This window comes from Lampris incognitus, chromosome 1 (genome assembly GCF_029633865.1).
Source record: "Lampris incognitus isolate fLamInc1 chromosome 1, fLamInc1.hap2, whole genome shotgun sequence".
In the NCBI taxonomy this organism is placed as follows: Eukaryota; Metazoa; Chordata; class Actinopteri; order Lampriformes; family Lampridae; genus Lampris; species Lampris incognitus.
Window position 1 is genome coordinate 19332795 of NC_079211.1, and position 18967 is coordinate 19351761.

General features: G+C 40.8%; 2 protein-coding genes across 2 annotated transcripts in view; one reads left to right on the plus strand and one right to left on the minus strand.

The window, feature by feature from the left end:
• The window catches only part of ctnna1 (catenin (cadherin-associated protein), alpha 1), a 170377-nt gene that overhangs the window by 76691 nt on the left and 74719 nt on the right, over window positions 1-18967 (minus strand). The window contains exons 8-9 of the mRNA XM_056296807.1: window positions 7294-7374; window positions 6826-6978 (exon numbers count right to left, since the gene is read on the minus strand). Coding sequence (XP_056152782.1) covers window positions 6826-6978; window positions 7294-7374 — 234 coding nt within the window. The remainder of the gene's footprint in view (window positions 1-6825; window positions 6979-7293; window positions 7375-18967) is intronic.
• On the plus strand, window positions 11030-14197 carry lrrtm2 (leucine rich repeat transmembrane neuronal 2). Its single transcript, XM_056295324.1, has 4 exons — window positions 11030-11175; window positions 11387-11476; window positions 11887-11939; window positions 12555-14197. Exons 1-4 carry the CDS (start codon window positions 11030-11032, stop codon window positions 14195-14197), a joined length of 1932 nt encoding a protein of 643 aa, XP_056151299.1.

An 18967-nucleotide genomic window follows, 5' to 3' on the forward strand; every position in this document is an offset into this window, starting at 1 on the left:
TTGGTTTCGGTTGTTACGTAACTGTGCTGTTTATAAGATTGGGGGATACCTGCAGTCAAGTTGAGCTTGACGAAGTCACTTGGGTGAGTAATGAAACGTTTCTCCCACTAAACGTGTCCAGATGAGCTGACTCACCTTTCTGTGATTTTCTTACCTGAATTATTGAGCATGCATAAAGACACTGTTTTCGGTCATTATGCCACTGTATTGTATGGGTGGAGATACCTCCAATCAGTTGAGACTGAAGAGGTCACTTAAATTATTAGGGATGAACCGTTTCTTGTTTTCTACCCTGGAGCGGTCCATAACCTGACATATCACTCTCACTGCGGGGAGCAATTTTTCCCGTAGGGATTGAGTCCTGGTCCCTGCAGGCACAAGCATTGCAATCAATAGCAAACAGTTTGCTGATATGCCTGGTGCAGTTTTCTTCGGGGGGGGGGGGGGGGGGGTTTGAAAAATAAGAACAAAAAAAAACTAACCTAAAGTAACAAGTAACGAGAGTCAAAATACTAAGGAAGAAAAAGAACAACTGTTCAAAGGAAATCCAAGTGTTTCAAGAGACAAAAGCTCCCCAGTACTTGGATGACTATGTTTTAAATTTTAATGCAACGATCAGATACTAAGGAACATTGATTACTGTTAGAGTAAATGATATACCACAAATCTTAAAGGGAGGCACCTCACACTCACACACAAATGTGGGTTAATGCTATGAAAGAAAAAATTGGGTCCACTCAGGGATAATGACACATTCACAATAAACTTCAGTTTAAGCTGAGGTTAAAAACTGAGTGGAGGCGTCGATTGGTCTATGCAATGAAAAACAATGCAGATGGATCTGAATGCCGATTTATTGCTTAAGGTTATATTAAGTATACACAGTCATATTAAAAAAAAATCTGCTTCTATGGACTCTATATATTGCCTATATGCACTGCCTGTTGGCACCTACATCCTATTGGACTTGAACATAGCTTTATGGTACTTACTCACATTGTTCTCTCCTGACTCTATCCTTACTTGCATTATATAAACTCTTGTGTATGTCGCTTTGGATAAAAGCGTCCGCTAAATGAAATTTGAAATTGTAACATTGTTGTAGTCAAGTAAAAGGAATTGACTACACGGAAACATGTTCTCCAACTGCAAACATTACATCGATATGTATCTTGATGCAAATGCCAGCGCTGTATGAATGACTGTAAAAACAGCCTACTAGTATGCTCCATTTCATTGTAAGGTTTACACTGAGCAACCAGAGTTGGTTTGCAACCAATTTCAAGAAAACTTAACAAATTTAAGGATTAATGATGTACAATGCTTTCTTTCTCAGTGCCACCAAATAAGTGACTGAAAGTGTAGTGGTTAAGATTTCTGCTTTCCCTTGAGAGACAGGGGTTTGGATTCCTGGTCTGACCACTCCTTCAGTAACACTAGATGAGCCTACTAGGGTTTTCCAATCATGGCTACTCCTGGGGGCACCAGGAGTAGGAGGGGGTGCGTCTGTGCTTGGTGCGACAATATCACAGCATAATGTTCCGTTTACATCTGTAACGTTAACTACTCTTATGGAAATCAGAGCAACTGTTTGGTGAGCAGGTGTATGGAGAACAGAGATGTGGGGTGTCAGATCCATGGAAAAGAGATGGCAAACCGGTTTGTAATTAAGGATTTAAAATTCACTCGTGCTGATTAATGGGGCTCACCACGCGGACATGCCGCTCCACCACAAACATCTCAAAATGCACAGTAGGGAGCAGATTCTGGAAATTATTTTTATAACATCTTAGTTCTGATAGTAAGTTCGTTAAAATCACCTTAATATAGGATATAGGTGTAGGAAAAACCAATTGTCGATCATCCCTTCAATCGTCGACATGTAATCCGATCACCAATTGGCACAAGCCAGATGCCTACTGTAACTCGATGTGAAAGTCATTTCGGATAAAAGCATCTACCAAATGTATAAATTTAACTGCATAAAAAAGTCTGATAAACTGTACCGTTAAAATGATTAGATTATGTTTTAAGTCTTGTTATAGATGGCTTTCATTCATACAGTGCAGGTGTGTTGCCAGTTAGCTGTCTGTTTATTGTATTAATACACTTAACCTTCATTATTTTAACAGAATCCTCAAGATCTAAGGGAAGACAGCGACCTGGGTCTGACAGTGGTGACCCTAAAACAGGTATTTCACACACTAAATGCGGTGGAATATGTACACATGTAAAAATTGTTTGCTTTAATATCATAAATATGTAGTTAGTTTGTATGACTGTCATTCTCAATGACGATAAACCACCAGTCTTCATACTGGAGAGAATAAATATACAGATAACTGTTACAAAGCAGCTACTAAGTAACTTGTTGCCAGTTAGCTGTCAAGGTCTTTTATTGATATACTTGTCATTCATTATTTTCACAGGACCCTCGACACCGCAGACAGGAAAACTGTTGAGTCTGACAGCGGTGACCTCAAAACAGGTATTTCACACAGTAAATGTACTCCTTGTCATTTGTTTGTTACATGTTGGTTACCTGTACAAAAAGCGTGGAATAAAAAGAATAATGTGCTACTGTTCTAACGTTCTACCTTGTCTTGGTTATGGCCTTATCTGTCACTCACTCACTTACATAATGAAGGCCTGTGCATTCTAACCTGATTGAAATGGTCTACATATAGACAATGAGAGTAGAGAGTCTCAGTTAGTGTTCTCTCACTGAGACTCTCTAAAAACCTGAGGTTACAGTTGCTCAAAAGTCCGATTCCTCTCCTGCCTACCACATAGTTATTTTCAGCCAAGTGCAGGCATATTTTCAAGTTGACTGAAATCAGTATGTTATTTCGATCTTTATAAATGTTGTCATTTTAAAAGTACCATCCTGCCAGAGTTTATGAACAGACTGCGCAGCTCTTGAGGTGGGCAGGTTTTTGCTGAGCTGTTGAATTTGATGTGTTCAGTTGCGGAAGTCTTGTGGAAGCCTTATTACTAGGTCTACTGTTCAGTGTCTAACTGCAGAATAAATACACCTTGGTCAATTAAAGGTGAGACTGAGTAGCTTGTTTTAAAATTGACACAGCAGCAGTTGTGTCTGTTCTGTGGACAGCAATGTTAGGTACTCGGCAGTGTTTACATGGCACTTTAGTAATCAGGGTATTTCCCATTGTCAGGTTGTCCCATGTGTATTAACTTTCCTGGTACAAACTGAACAATTGACCTTGTAAATAAGACGATTTCCACAGCTGAACATATGAAACTCCAAGAAACTGCCACCTTCAAGTGCTGCACAGTCTGTTCGTAAACTCGGACAAGACCGTGGGCTACTCTTAAAGTGACAGCAGCTCTATACAGGGAAATGGGTTGACTAAAATCCACTTAAAAAAATGACTGTGTAGATCTGAAACTATGCATGTATGGGAACAGTTGGGAAAGAAATGTGGTTACTGACAAGATTTCTTTATATTATTATAATTATAATTCTGTTTATTCTCTTTCAATGTTGTATTGTGTAAATACAACATCCATTGCACGTTGTCCGTCTCGGGAGAGAGATCCCTCCTCTGTTGCTCTCCCTGAGGTTTCTTCCTAAGGACAGGATATTGTGTTGCTGTTAAGCCCACTGAGGCTAATTTGTGATATTGGGCTATTGACTTGACTTGACATGACTTGACCAACTACAGGTAACATCAGTTTTTTAGTCTCGGTGAGAGATAAAACCTCTGCACTCACAGCAGGAGATAACCTGGTTACTAAAGTGCCATGTAAATCAAGACAGTGGTTGTGCTTGTGCTATTTGTTTTCTGTTGTCAGCCACTAAAGTGCAGACAGCTCGACACTTCACGCGTTAGCTTTTAATCCTTGAGATCCCCAGTTTATTCCTACAGTGTTAAATACATATCAGGGTGGGTACCACATCATCACAGCATCAGTTGTATTAACTGATGCTGTAAAAAATTAGGTTACCATGCCGTTTGGAAAAAAAAAGATCAAATTAGTAAGGCTGATTTGTCACTGAATAATATTTTACATCGCTAGTCTACACCTCTGATCGTCTTTTTCTCTGCCTTTCTTTCTTAGAAACCTCAAAGAAGAGGGTAGTTGGTCATATGTGGAGGTCCATGCTGTAGAAAAGACACAAACGGCCTTCATAGAATCTGGTAAAGTACCAGGGAAATCTGAAGGTGTTGCCTGTATTAAGGCTTCATCAGGAGCACGTCAAAAGAAGCTGGATGATGGTTAAGTTCTATGTCAAAATCATATCCCTGCCATTCAGCATGAAAGTGCAAGAATTTACTGAACAAGACTTTGCACTTGGTTCTCAGAACTCTCTGCTGGCATGGAGGGAAACCCAGAAGTAGAGTTCTTGTTGTGTTCGCTGGTTGTTCATGAGTCCCAAAGTTCTGCTTCTTGTTAACTAAAGCTAAAATGGAGGCAGAGCAAGGCTTGTAGGATGGAACGGGATGAATGTTTTAAATATGTAAATGTCGTTTTAAATAAAAGTTTTCTATTATTGCTATTATTATTAATAAATTTTTGTTTTGTTTTTTCTTTCTTTCCTCTGGGGATCGGAGGGAGAGACTTGGATTGGGAGGGTCTGCTGGGGGATTGAAGCGTTGGGTTAAGAAAATTTATATACATGGTCTGGCGGCCTGTCCAGGGTGTCTCCCCGCCTGCCGCCCAATGACTGCTGGGATAGGGTCCAGCATCCCCGCGACCCTGACAGCAGGATTAGTGGTTTGGATAATGGATGGATGGATGGATGTCAATATTTATAATTCTGTATAACTGAAAACTTGTGAAAATATAAGCTTAATGTATCTCTCCCTTTTGTATCGTGTAGGTCTAGGTTTTTTCCCCAACAGATGCGTTTTGGAAGAAAACATTGTATGTGGTGATTTAGATCATCAAGATTCAGTCAGAAGTCATAATGTTTTCTCCTCTTTTGTACAGGAGGTCTGGTGTTTTTGACAAACCAGTATTCAAGTTTAAAAAGATTTGACTTGCAACATGTGTTCAATCATACTAAGTAAAAGAGCAGCAATAAACAAGATATAAAAGTGAAATCATCTTTCTCAATTTTTGGCTGAGGAAAGAATCTTAAATATGGATATTAGTGCATTGTGTAAATGGACAACATGGTGTGAAGGGTGACAGTGTGCTGGGGCGGAGATAACATCTTTAATGTTGAACCAACATGTTCAGGTGGAGCAGCTAGCCTGGTTTCTTAAAGAGGCCAGGTAAATTATCCAACATGTTTATCAACTATTTAATCATGTTTGCCCAACAACTGTATTTTACAATCAGAATCTGATCTATTGTTGAAGAAAAATCTGGCATTCAGCCGTCTGGATTATTAGATTCGGTGTCTATGTAATATAATATTAAGGTTTCAATCCAACATGAGTTAGGCATTTCACAATTCATGACAAGCATTTATTTAATCTAACAGTTGTGTTGATTTAAGGCTCCTCTACATCCATGCGCATGGATCTCATTTGCACTCGTGGATTTTGGCAGTGATCCTTCCTTAATGCCCGCCTGACGGTGTCAAACTTAATCATTGTGGGAAACAAAGCATTAAGGGAGTCCACTTATGTCATCTTGTAGTGCAGCTTCTTGACACCCAGGCCCAACGGAGCCATAGGAGGGTCCACTCACCAGTGTGGTCCCCCTTTTCCCGCTGATTTCTCAAGCAGCTTCCTTCAACATCCCCTTCCCTTGAACTGCTCTGCCACACCAACCCACCCGGTAACACCACAGGCCAGCCTCCTTTGAGAGGAAGTGACTTCCAAAGGTCAGCTCATGACGCTGTATCACAGGCACTTGGGACGGATTGAAAAACCACTAATGAAGACAGCTAATGTTTCGGTGAGCTTGTCACTAGCCTGTGACTTGCACTCACTGTCATTCCTTCACTCACTGCCATTCCTTCTTTCTGCATTCTCTCCATCTACCCTGTTCAGTGCTGGAGATTTTAAAAGCCATGGCCATTCCACATTGAGCTTTCTCTATTAAGTTTATTAGAGTGGCCAGAGTGGGGGACCCAGGAGGAACTGCAGAAGGTTCCTTAAAACACATTTATCTTTCTAAATATCCCCATGGCACATACATACAAATGCATCCATGCTTGGGAGCGATTCACTTTTTGTAGTCTTCACAAGAAATAAGATATCCAACTGTGGAGATGATTAAATGATAAAAACATCTCCCCCAAAATTAGTACTTAACCTTGGTCTAGGGGTGGTTTTTCTACTTTTGCTTGGCTTAACATTTTATTTGTGACTGTAACCATCCATATCTATGTCGTGTTGACTGCCCACTATGGCATCACTACATAGCTTCATGAATCTGTAGCCTTTTTAATTTGCAGAATGGTGTTGTATAGCTCGAGTGAGTGTGAGTGTGTGTGTGTGTGTGTGTGTGTGTGTATATAAATGTGAGAGAGAAAGACAAGGCGAGAGAGAGAGAGTGTGTATGTGTGAGTAAGTAAGGGACAGAGAGAGAGAACGTGAGATGGCAAGTTAGAGAAGAGATTCATTATATTCAAGTAGACCATAGCAAATCATTTCACATTTTTCGGGGTTTGTTTTCATTAAAAAAGATCACAGCATTGCTTCTTTCTGATGCACTCTAATCCAAAAGTTGTATCTCAAGAGGAAATGTGTTAGAGAACAGAGTCTGGGCTAGTGAGATGGAAACTGATATTTGGTAATAAGCAAAATGTCTCTAACCCACTGGATAAAAAGGAGATTTATGACTGCTCTTTTTGTTGCAGTGTTTTTTTTTTATCTTTTGACAACAATGTAGAATTTACTTTACCTCAATCAACTTATTGGCGTGCTCACGGAACACCTGAGCATACTCCTTAACCTCCTTCTCATTGCCATTTTTAGCAGCTTCAATCAGGACCAGTAGAGGAACATTGGTCTCCAGGAAGGAGTCAGAGACATGGTCCATTACGGCTTTACGCAGCTGTGAATAAAGCAGAAAGAAAAGGACCAGTTAACATGATGTATTCCATGTGTATATACTGCAACATCCCATCACAACAGCCAGGAGACTGGACAACAATCCAATATTTCAGATGTCTAAGGTGCACACACCCTCCATTTAACAGTGGAGACAATGTCATAATAAAAGAATACCCAGACACCTATATTAGCTGCATGACGGAAAAGTGGTCTCCGTTCCAGCAAGGACATCAACATACTATTAATAAATGAACGAACATACACTGGTAGGGGTTTTGTGAAAAACACAGATGATATTGGGAAGTCTGAGGCAAACCTGTCTGCGCAAGTCCCTGGTCTTCTTTGTCATCCTGTCGATGGCGGTGTTCAGGGCATCACTCCTATCCTTCCTGCCAGCCTGCAGCAGACATGAAAGACAGATTAGTGGGTGGGTTTCATGCTTGTTTACTTTGTATAACTAGATGGACGTGTTGACGTCACCGAGGTTGTAGAGCCAGTGTGTCCCAAACGGACAGACTTAAAACAATTTTAAGTCAATAAACTTTTATCTATTGACAAAGTTTAATAATCACAACCGATATACATCATTTACATACTGCCAATAAATTGGAACACACACTGTGACAACAACTCGAAGAAAAATTATCTCAAATATGTGTTTCTAGTAGTCCCCCAGTAACACATTATTTTAACAAGCCATGGATGAGGCTAGACTTACTCAGTTAGGGTGCAAATCTAAAAAAAAAAAAAAAAAAGTCAAATGATCTATAGGCTGGAATAAAAACAAGCAAAAACTAAGTAAGCTACAGAAAAATCATAAGACGGTCAACAGGAAAGTAGGGTCCCAAAAGGAGATTACCCATACCAGGTAGCAAGCAGTTACTAGTGAGGATCACAACAAATCCTTAGGAGCTGGAAAGTGAAGTGTCTTGACTTATCGACCACCTGCAACCTTTAGATATCAGGCAAACTATTGTATAATAGCCCTTACAATTTACTAAATATCTAATCTATATCTGCCCACTCATGGCAAGGTAAAGGTTAATATTTACTGCACGTGGCTGAAAGTTTTGATCATGCACAGTAAAGTTGTGGCACCATTGGCAGAGAGGCAACATTTTGCCAGGTATTTCCCTGAGAAACACAACGGAGCAGCAGCCAAAATCCGAACCACTGCTCCCTGTAGGTGGCATAGACTTGCATGGTCAACCACACTAAACTGCTAATTATCTCACTCACACACACACACACACACACACACACACACACACACACACACACACACACAAACATGGATATGGGATAACAATAAAATGAAGGGCTGCAAACAAGAAAGAGAAAAAGGAGGTTGGACTCCTGCCTGTTCCACCCCCTTACATTGCAAACATCAATTGCAACATACCATGTATGATAGTGGCATGGTCCTGCCCCATCCCCCACCACCCTTTGCCCATCAGGGGGTTGCGTATATGGTTAGGGGTCAGAAAGCAATGCTCATGTTAATCCGGTGATTTTATACTGGTTGAATGCAGTGCTGAAACAAGGTTCTAGTCTGCTCTGCCTCGACTCTCAGTCCCAGATTCATGGCTACTCAATATATTTTATTTTATTTCCATGCCAGAGGTTCTGAAGCATGTCTTCAGGTGCTTATTACAGAGAATTTTTCTCCATGGCATCATTTATGACACTAAAGCCGAGTCTCTCAACCAGTCTCCCTTAGGACAGATTTGGGAATATCCCTTTTATATCACACCGGTAGCGCCCTGGATTGTGGGGAATTCATTCAAATGAAAATCAAGTTTCCTCTGCGGGCATAACGATCACAGAGCTCTTCGATATTGATCCTACTCCAGCCGCTTCACCTAAATGAAGGTCCAGTGAGAATTTCCCCATTTTTCTTTTTAACAGTGTTTGGGGATCAGGACCAAGGGCTAGCAGAGGCCAAATACAGGGAGTATTCGTCACATTAACTGAGACATTCATTATTTCCTCTTCTCTTACTCTGCAGAAGACCGAGAATGGAAAATTGAGTCTACAACAACATACGTGGAAGATGACAGTAAATTGCCAGAGTCAAGTGACCCAGAGTCACAGCCAGGTACATATGCTGTCCTTCTTTAGGGATCTGATAAATATGCAAGTCCATTAAGCAATTATGGAGTACAACTTTGGTACTTTTTATGTTTAAAGTACAGTTAGTCAAATTATGTCCAGCGATTAACACAATGATATCTTGGAACTGCCACTGATATATTGTGAAACAACAAGCTTGTGGGTCATGAAGCCTTGAGCCTCCACAGTTTAATCTGAAGTGAAGTAAAGGGAGCCCCCCCCCCAACAACCTCTATCGGACTGAGCTTGTAATTTGTGTAAGGGTTATAGGGGCTAAAGCGTAGCTTTGTTAAAAGCAGATACATTGCCTATTAATATTGTATTGTCTTCAGATGTTTCAAATTTTAACAAAACTCAGTAGCATCAGCCTCATCATCCCACCGATCAATAAAGAATCAACCAGACATAACCTTGGCCCACTGAGAAGCAGATGTCATTTTTAAAGACCTGGTATTACACCAAGTGCACAGGCAACGAGCCATACAAGCCATTTCAAAATCTAGCCAGTTGTGACATTGGAAAGTGACTGATCAAATCCAGCCAATCACTTCACACACCCATTGTGACTTGATGGAGTGATTGGCTGGATCTGATCAGTCACTTCCCAATGTGATGTCACAACTGGTTAGATACTGAAATGGCTTGTATGGCTCGTTGCCTGTGCACTCGGTGGCGTAATACCAGATCTTTCATGTGGCATTCTGTGCTAGAACACAATCATCTTTCAGCGTATCCCAAAAAAAAAATATATATATATATATATATATATATATATATATATATATATATACATATATACATTTTGCCCACACTGAAAATCACATTAGCAGGGTTCCCATTCTTTTTAAGAAATAATTTCAAGGACTTTTCAAAGACATTTTTCAGGATTTTTGCTTGGCTATACATGACAGCCATGGCCCACTGAAGGTTATATTATTCAGTGTTAAGGATCAGTGGAAGCCTCAAGTCTCTAAATGGACTGTATAATCTATACCTAGTCTCTGAACAAACTCTTCAAACTTCAAGCACTCATGAGATGTCACTGGCTAAAAATATATGTTTAAAAATATGAGATGTTGGCTAAAAATTATGCTGAAGAGATGACATCTCAGTGGGCAAAATATGATTTTGTAATTGCATTACATTACAGTCATTTTGCCGACGCTTTTATCCAAAGCGACTTACAATAAGTGCATTTAACGTAGGAAATCAGGAGAACTACTAGTCATCAGAGGTTATAAGTGCTTCTAAACAAGCATCTAAGAGCAAAACCAGTGCTTAAGTAAAAGTGCAAGAAAGAGATTTTTTTTTTAATGAGTGAATACAATAAGTGCTAAGAACAAGTAACGGGGTAGTAGTTCTTAAAAAGGTGAGTTTTCAACCTGCGCCGAAAGATGGGCAGCGGCTTAATTTAATTCAACTTTAAAATTGTCCAGGTCTTCAATACTTTTGCAGGACATTTGATCCATTTTATAATTTTCCCAACCATGATTGGAGGACTAGCCTATAGATTTACAGGTTTTCTAGGACACATGGGAATCCTGTGATTGTCAAATTGAGTGGATGATGCTTTTGATAACTTGGATATAACCACTCTCCAAACCATCAAGTATTTGGTCAGGTCTATTATGTTAAAAGCTCCTCAAAATTAACTTCTGAACAGCTGCTCATACATCATTTGCCTGTGCTCAAAAATTAAAGCACTGCATGCTAGATGTGTAAATTATGGATAACAGCCAGACAGCCTATGTTAGCATTTCTATTGCATACCTACTTTTATTCCGATGTATAGTTCCACTTCAACCTTGCTCAACCCTCCCCTCTTCATATTGTCCAAGGCCTCACAAAATGTCTGTTTTGTTTAATAATATCATGGGCCTAGCCTACGTATGTACAGAGTCGACACAAGCAACACCAAGGCCAGGCTGAAATTTACAGCCATGGTTAATTTCAACAGTAAGCTGCCGCAACACGTTGGAGATATCAATATTCTGATGGTGAGGAGCCAATGGGAGGGGGGAAAAGATGCAAGGGGGAGGAGAAGGAAGAAGGCTGAGACACACAAGCAATGTGTGCAAGGCAGAGAGTGAGCGACTACGCAAGAGAGAGTGTGCTTGTGCATGTGTGGGTCTGTGCGTATGGGAGCGAGAGAATGAGAGGAGAGAGAGAGAAACGGCACCAATGATCGACGCCAGGCTGCCACCACTCTGTAGCGGTGAGTGGCTGCAACAAAGAGCACAGAATAACATCCCTGACTCAGTGCTCTGCTTTTTTCTCTTCCCCTGCGTCTCTGGTAGCAGACGAGGGCTCCGCACACTGCGCTTCAGAGGCTATGCTGAGACTGAGCTGCTGACGACAGGAGCAGGGTCTCTGGCTGCCATCAACAAGTTAGGGTTGGAGGACCCCCAGCCATGAAAGGGAACGCTTGATCTTCAATTAAGCAACTGAGCTGACATCACTGCAGTGGAAAAGGAAACGAGGGAGTGAGGGAGAAGGAAAAAAAGAAAAAAGAAAGAGGGGGAGTCTCTTTACGGGGGTCATTTCGGATGCTAGTGATCAACTTCGAAAATTAAGGATTCCTGGGAGGGAGAAAAAGATGCAACCCTGTCTTTGAGAGTGGATTTTTAAGGACAAAAAGGGGACCATAAGGAATTAACATCTTTGGACATGGAATATCCGAATTTGTTTCAGTTGAGAGGGCTCAGTATTGCTTTATTTCAAAACAGCCTAATTCCTTTTGTGTTTACTCAAAAGGATTTTTCCCCTCTGGATTTTTGTTCCATCTGGCTGCTCCAAGAGTCTGCGGAAAAGGACAGTTGAATGCAGCCTCCGATGTGCACAAAAGAATGGGTAAGTTAGCCCCTTTATCAGGAAGCTCTGGACCTGAATAGAGAATAAGAGTACAAGCGCGGATAAAGACTATGAGGCTATTCAACCCAATCTATTTATTGCAACCGACCTTTGTTTTCCTCTCTTCAGATTACTGTGTTCAATAAATGTATTGTAGAATGTATATTCCTTAAAATAGGATCTCAAATTATGGTACCGATTCCTAGTATTCAATTTAAAAACTATAATAAAGTCAGAGGAAGGGGATATCAATGAATCCCAAAAGCAACAGTAGACAGGGGTGGAAAAGAAAGGAATCAGCACAAAAGGTTTGATCAAATCTGAAGTCATCACTGATTTAACAAAATAAGATGAACACATGAGAAGAGAGTATAATCGAAGTATAGCTCAGTAGCATTCAATTAAGCATATTAGGTACATATAGTAACCCACTTCTAAATAATGTCCCAAAAAAGAAAAATGTTAACACTCTGGGAAGCTGGAAATGATAAATCTGAATAAACGTGTGCATGAGCTAGAAAAAGAGCACACAGGGACTGAATTACGCAGTAAATACGTTGCAGAGATTCGCTTTCCCTTCCCATAGCTCATTACTTTATCTGTGAACCCACCCAGGTTTCCATTCAAGGTGGCCATTGGTGGGACCTGCACCGTCGGCACTGTGTCTATGTGTGATCAGCATGCTGTTGCTGTGCCTGCTGCCCCCTGCGTCGTGCACAACCTGCCCTCAGAAATGCCGCTGTGAGGATCTGCAGTTCTACTGCGACACCCAGGGGCTTCAGGCACCCCCAGATGGTGTGGACAAGGGGGCCCTGGGGCTGTCGCTTCGTCACAACAGCATCACTGAGCTCAGCCCTGACCAATTCTACGGCTTCAGTCAGCTCACCTGGCTACATCTGGACCACAACCAGATTACCACAGTACAGGAGGATGCCTTTCAAGGGCTCTACAAGCTCAAGGATCTTAACCTGAGCTCAAATCGCATCACCAAGTTGCCCAACACAACCTTCATCCACCTCATCAACCTACAGATACTGGACCTATCCTTCAATCAGATGACAGCATTGGAACCAGAACTGTTTCATGGGCTGAGAAAACTCCAGATTCTCCACCTGCGCTCCAATTCACTTCGCACCACACCTGTTCGGGCCTTCTGGGACTGTAGAAGCCTGGAGTATCTGGGACTGAGCAACAATCGCCTCCGGAGCCTGGCCCGCAATGGCTTTGCTGGGCTCATTAAGCTCAGAGAGCTCCACTTGGAACACAATCAGCTGACCAAGATCAACTTGGCCCATTTCCCTCGCCTCGTTGCCCTCCAGTTTCTATATCTGCAGTGGAATAAGATAAGCAACCTGACATGTGGCATGGAGTGGACCTGGACCACACTGGAGAAGCTGGACCTAACAGGGAATGAGATTCGTGTCTTGACACCTGATGTGTTTGAAACGCTGCCAAACTTAAAGATTCTCCTGCTGGATAACAACAAACTGAGTAGTCTGGATCCCCAGGTGTTGGATAAGTGGCGGTCTCTGGGTACTATTGGGCTGTCTAGCAACCTATGGGAATGTTCCAAAAGGATCTGCTCTCTGGCTACTTGGCTGAGCACCTTTAAGGGAAGGTGGGAACATTCCATCCTCTGCCACAGCCCAGAATATGCCCAGGGTGAGGAAATACTAGATGCCGTTTATGGATTCCAACTCTGCCAGAATTTTTCAGTGCCAGTTGTAGAGACTATCAGCACGACCACAGACGCCACTACAACCCTGGACGTCACCACCTCCTTCTTTGGAATTATGCAGCAGACTCCAACACAGGACTATGCAGAGAATTTTGGGAGCTTTACTACAGTGACCACCACAACAATCACGACTCAAACACCACGCACTCCTAAAACAACTACCATTGTGTTTGAAGAGCCAGCTGTAACAGATGACTTCTCTCAAATGGACAATACTGTTCTCACTCACAGGGTTATAATTGGAACTATGGCCCTGCTATTTTCATTCTTTCTCATCATTTTCATTGTGTATATCTCACGGAAGTGCTGCCCTCCCACCCTGCGCCGGATACGCCACTGCTCAGCTATCCAGAACCGCAGACAGATGAGAACCCAGCAGCGGCAGCCTATGGCAGACCTAGCTACACAGGTGCCCTATAATGAGTATGAGCCCAGCCATGAAGAGGGAGCACTTGTCATCATCAACGGCTATGGGCAGTGCAAGTGTCAGCAACTGCCTTATAAGGAGTGTGAAGTATGAACTCTTATTTATTTGTAAAGCATATGGTTTGCCATTTGACCATTTCAGATGATACAGGGTTTGTTTTTTGATTTATTTTCCCAGTTTCTATAAAAGGCATAATTTCTACAAGTGAGCTTCGAGAATTTATGATAGCTGTTGAATGCTGAAATGACTTAGGGCGGATTTGACAGTTTAGGGATGATGTAGAGATATTCACAAATTTATTTTTCTATGAATGCAAGGTTATTCATATTAGGCAGGGGCAATCATTTTGAAAAGGAAAATTGTAAACCGAGATGTCTCCACAATGTCACTGTATTCTCCAGCACAGAATGAAATTTAGCCAAAATTCCCTCTGATAAAGGAAAATTTATTACAGTGGAGAAATGTTCTTTACAAAAGAATGTTGTGTTTCTTATAAGTAAACAGCAAGCAAGTATTTGATGAAGTTTATAAAATGCACTATAAACACTGTAGGCCACTCATACAATGATTTAGGGCAAATTAATTGGATGATTTCCTGTAATTTTTTTTTTTTAGTTTTCAGGTGACATGATTTGGAAGTCTATAACATTGAAGAAACCATGAATATCAAATTCAAATTTTGAAGTACAAGTGAAAATCAAATGTTGATATTGTTTGGTAATGCTGTAAAAATAAAGAAAATCCTCTCATGACAAGGGAAGGGACCTGAAATTCTGTTCAGTAAACACCAATAACGGTCTTCTTTCCCAATTCAAATTCATTCAATTATTCTTAAGTCTATAACCTTCCATCAAATCTAAAAGCTAAGCACTGGTCATGGAAAGGTTAATGTCCAATATACCACATTGCTCACTTGGCAAAAATGTCTGGATGTCTTCCTCACCTAGGACTTCAAGAGGAAATGTATTTGACCCTTAAACGTATACTGTCATTCACCACTGTCACACATGTCTCTGATGGGATAAGATGCCCTATAAATGGTTTCTTCAGTTTCGAAACACCATACTCACTGTGACTGAAATAGTTCCATTTGTTAAATGTAGTAACTACAGTTCAATTGCAACATGATATGTCAGAGGCCAACATACACACCAGCCAAGGTAAGAAAATACTGGATATGTGAAAGTAGAAAGTAATGGCATAATGAATAACTAAAAGGCTAGATAGGGAACTATTTCATACTGAAAATAAAACCTTTCCCAGGGGGCACAGTGTTGAAGCAGCCTGATTACTGCACAGACTCTAACCAGGTCTGACAGGCTCAAGATTGAACCAATTAAGTCCAGGCAAAAAGAATCTGATATTCTGTCACCCACACCAGTGATCCAGCAAGATTTAGCTTGTTTGACCACTGGAAAATAATCTAGTAGAAATACACTTTGCGATATTGGGCTATAATAAATTTTGACTTGAATAGAATATAATCAACACTAGACAAGAACCTTTCTCCCAAAGACCCCCTTCTTGTTCAATATATATATATATTAAAATACAAATGAGATCACTAAATAATGTTATAAATTAATACCACTTAATTTGGATTATAAAAAAAAAATCAACATAAATGTGAAGATTTGAAACTTTGGTGAGCACCTTGAGAGGAAATGCAGTTCTTGTGATAAGCAAACAGCAAGCTTGGGTCAGCACACATTTGTATGCAGCACAGCAAGGGTGTGCATTAGCATCAGACTAAAACCGCTGCTGCAGCTCCGCAGTTCTTTGTGTTCAGTTCTGTGGTGGGGGGCAGGGTGAAAGAGGAGAGAAATGAGGGGAATTGATGGGACGAGCAAGGGGGGCATCCATGGGGCAATGTCTAAGCTTATCTAAGCCAATGAGCATCTTTTCTGGCCAAGTAATGGTATTCCATAAAGCAGAGAGGTGGGGAGAGTAGCATGGAATGAAAAATATTGACTAACAGGACTTTGAATCTGAAATAAGTTGGTTACACTGTAGCAGCAACACTGACTTCAAGACGAGCCTACAGATGAAAAAATAGCAACATATATTTCAACAGTGAAAAATGCTGCTAAAATTGTTAAATGAGGTATTTCGAACATGGTGTGGGAAAAGTATTTGGCTGCATTTCACAAGCTGAGTGACTACTTTAAGGTCACAAGATGCTTTTAAATATATAGCACCCTTGAATGAGTTTCTGGGGTATTTCTGGCAGCAGGCAATTGGGATACATAGTATTGACTAATAAACCTTTTGGGGGGGGGCACTATGAGATACCATCAATGAGCATGTATTTAGAGCGATTGTATGTGTCATCTAGATTCAGCTTAAATGTAGTAGTTAATCAGTGCATTTCATAACACATTCCCAGAATGTCCAAACTTCCTCGCACATCAATCCGAAGAAAATTGGCAGACTTGTCATCTGTGACATGTAATAAGACATACACCTGTTCAAAGACAAGCAATTTGGTAAGAGTCAGACAACTCAAATGAACTGTGAAACAGCACGTTTAAGTGTGAACCAAAGCAAACTGTTATACTTTGCATTTGAATTCAAGAATGATGCGTTAATTCATTTCAAGCCAAGCACCGCCACTATTTCAGTAATTATTTTTTCCTACAGCTTCGCACTGCTTTTACTATTGCCCTTCCGATCTGTCGATCTGTCTTGCATGTTCAGAAGTCAGAAATGAGTTTCATTTTTCTTAGTGTCATTCAGCAACCATTGTGGAAAAGCCTTGTCTCTCCAAACAAGAACGGGGGATGTGTGTGGATTTTTTTTTTGGGGGGGGGGGGGTCAATCATTTGACATTTCACTGTTTTATGATAACGCTTGTACTAAGTAACTGAAAAATCCACACAATTTGTAGAATTATGCATCCCTTTGCACTCTAGCTCTTTGTCAAATGTTTTTGGTTCCTCTTGTCATACTCTAGCCCTGTTCCCAACCCTGCCTAAAAGGAAGAAAAGAAAAAAAAAATCGAGAGAGAATTCACCCACTTTCTCTTACCCAATCTCTTTGTGCAAAACGAATGCTTTTTTTCCTCCCTGTTCCTTTTGTATTGTAATATGTACAATTTCATATCTGTATAGTGGATAAGATGTGGCAAACTGGAAAAAAATCTTTTCCCCCTTAAAACATATATTTTTTAAATAAAATGATTACAATTTATTGAGTGTTTGCTAAATTATGTGATTCTAACACCTGTTTGGTCATTCAAATAATGGCCAGTTTCATCAATTTTACCTCATGTCTTTGGATAGGTTTAAAAAAAAAAAAACAAACAAACATTTGGACAGTAGCAAAGAAAACAGACTTTGCTTATGTCTGTAAGGCTAAAGTGAGGCCAACATTACCACAACTTATGTGGTACAGATATGCTTATGAGGTACAGAGGGTTAAGGGATTTGTTCTATCCCATTTCCCTTAAACCTATTCATGACAGCACAAAGATTACTAAACAATGTATACAGCGGCAACCTTTTTGTATCCTGGGCAATAGAGCTTTAATGGATAAAATCAACAATTTAACAAGGCTAAATCTAAAAACAGAAAAATGCAGTACTTGCAACACATATGGTCTAGATGGAGGGTTTTTGTGATTGTGAGTAATTTATTACGAAACACTGTATTCTAGCTCTTAAATAACAAAATTCCAGTAACAATGCAAATAAAAGATACAAGGATGCTTTAAAATATTTTTCAAAGAGTCAATAATTTGATATCAATCAAGCTCTGAAGCTTTTCTGTCCTTGTAGCCCAAGATTACATGCTGCCTGAATAATTTCCATCAAATGTAGGGACATTTGAGAGAGCCATCCAAGCCCCAAGGGTTCAGTAGTGCTGCTGGAACCATGATAAATACACAATGATTGACAGTGGTTGGAAATGATTATCTAAACCACTGACTCATGATTTAAACAAAATAGAAATGGGTGGAATTACTTCACAGTTTTGCTGGAGGCTTACTTGTCCTATTTCAGGGTATTTTTGCTTGGTACCGTGAATGAGAACTTTTCAGGATGTGCATGTAAAGCTGTCCCCAGTTCAGATACGGAGGCTTGAAACACAGCACTAAGCACTGTGGTGAGCGTAACCATCATCATAGTTAAGAGAAAGCATACTGAGCTGTTGCACAACGAAACCTCACAGAAAATTTCTCCTCTAGTCAACTATGCAAGCAAAGTCACCATGGATTCAAAAATGAATTTAGCATTTTTTTTTTGAGGGGACGTCCGGGTAGCATAGCGGTCTATTCCGTTGCCTACCAACACGGGGATCACCAGTTCAAATCCCCATGTTACCTCCGGCTTAGTCAGGCGTCCCTACAGAAACAATTGGCCATGTCTGCGGGTGAGAAGCCAGATGTGGGTATGAGTCCTCGTCGCTGCACTAGCGCCTCCTCTGGTCAGTCGGGGCGCCTGTTCGGGGGGAGGGGGAACTGGGGGGAACAGCGTGGTCCTCCCACACGCTACAATCCCCTGGCAAAACTCCTCAATGTCAGGTGAAAAGATGCGGCTGGCGACTCCACATGTATTGGAGGAGGCATGTGGTAGTCTGCAGCCCTCTCCATTCGGCAGAGGGGATGGAACAGCGACCAGGACAGCTCGGAAGAATGGGGTAATTGGCCGGGTACAATTGGAGAGGAAAAAGGGGGGAAAGAAAAAAAAAATCACAAAAAGAAACACGGATAAATAAATAAAAAGAAGTTTTTTGAATGAGGTGGGATTATTCTGATCCTCTACAACCAACGAAAGCCACTAGGGTAAAATGACGTAGTAGTTACCGCATATACCAAGATCTACCAGTTCATCTAAAATGAATTTCAGCCCAGAGAAGATTTTA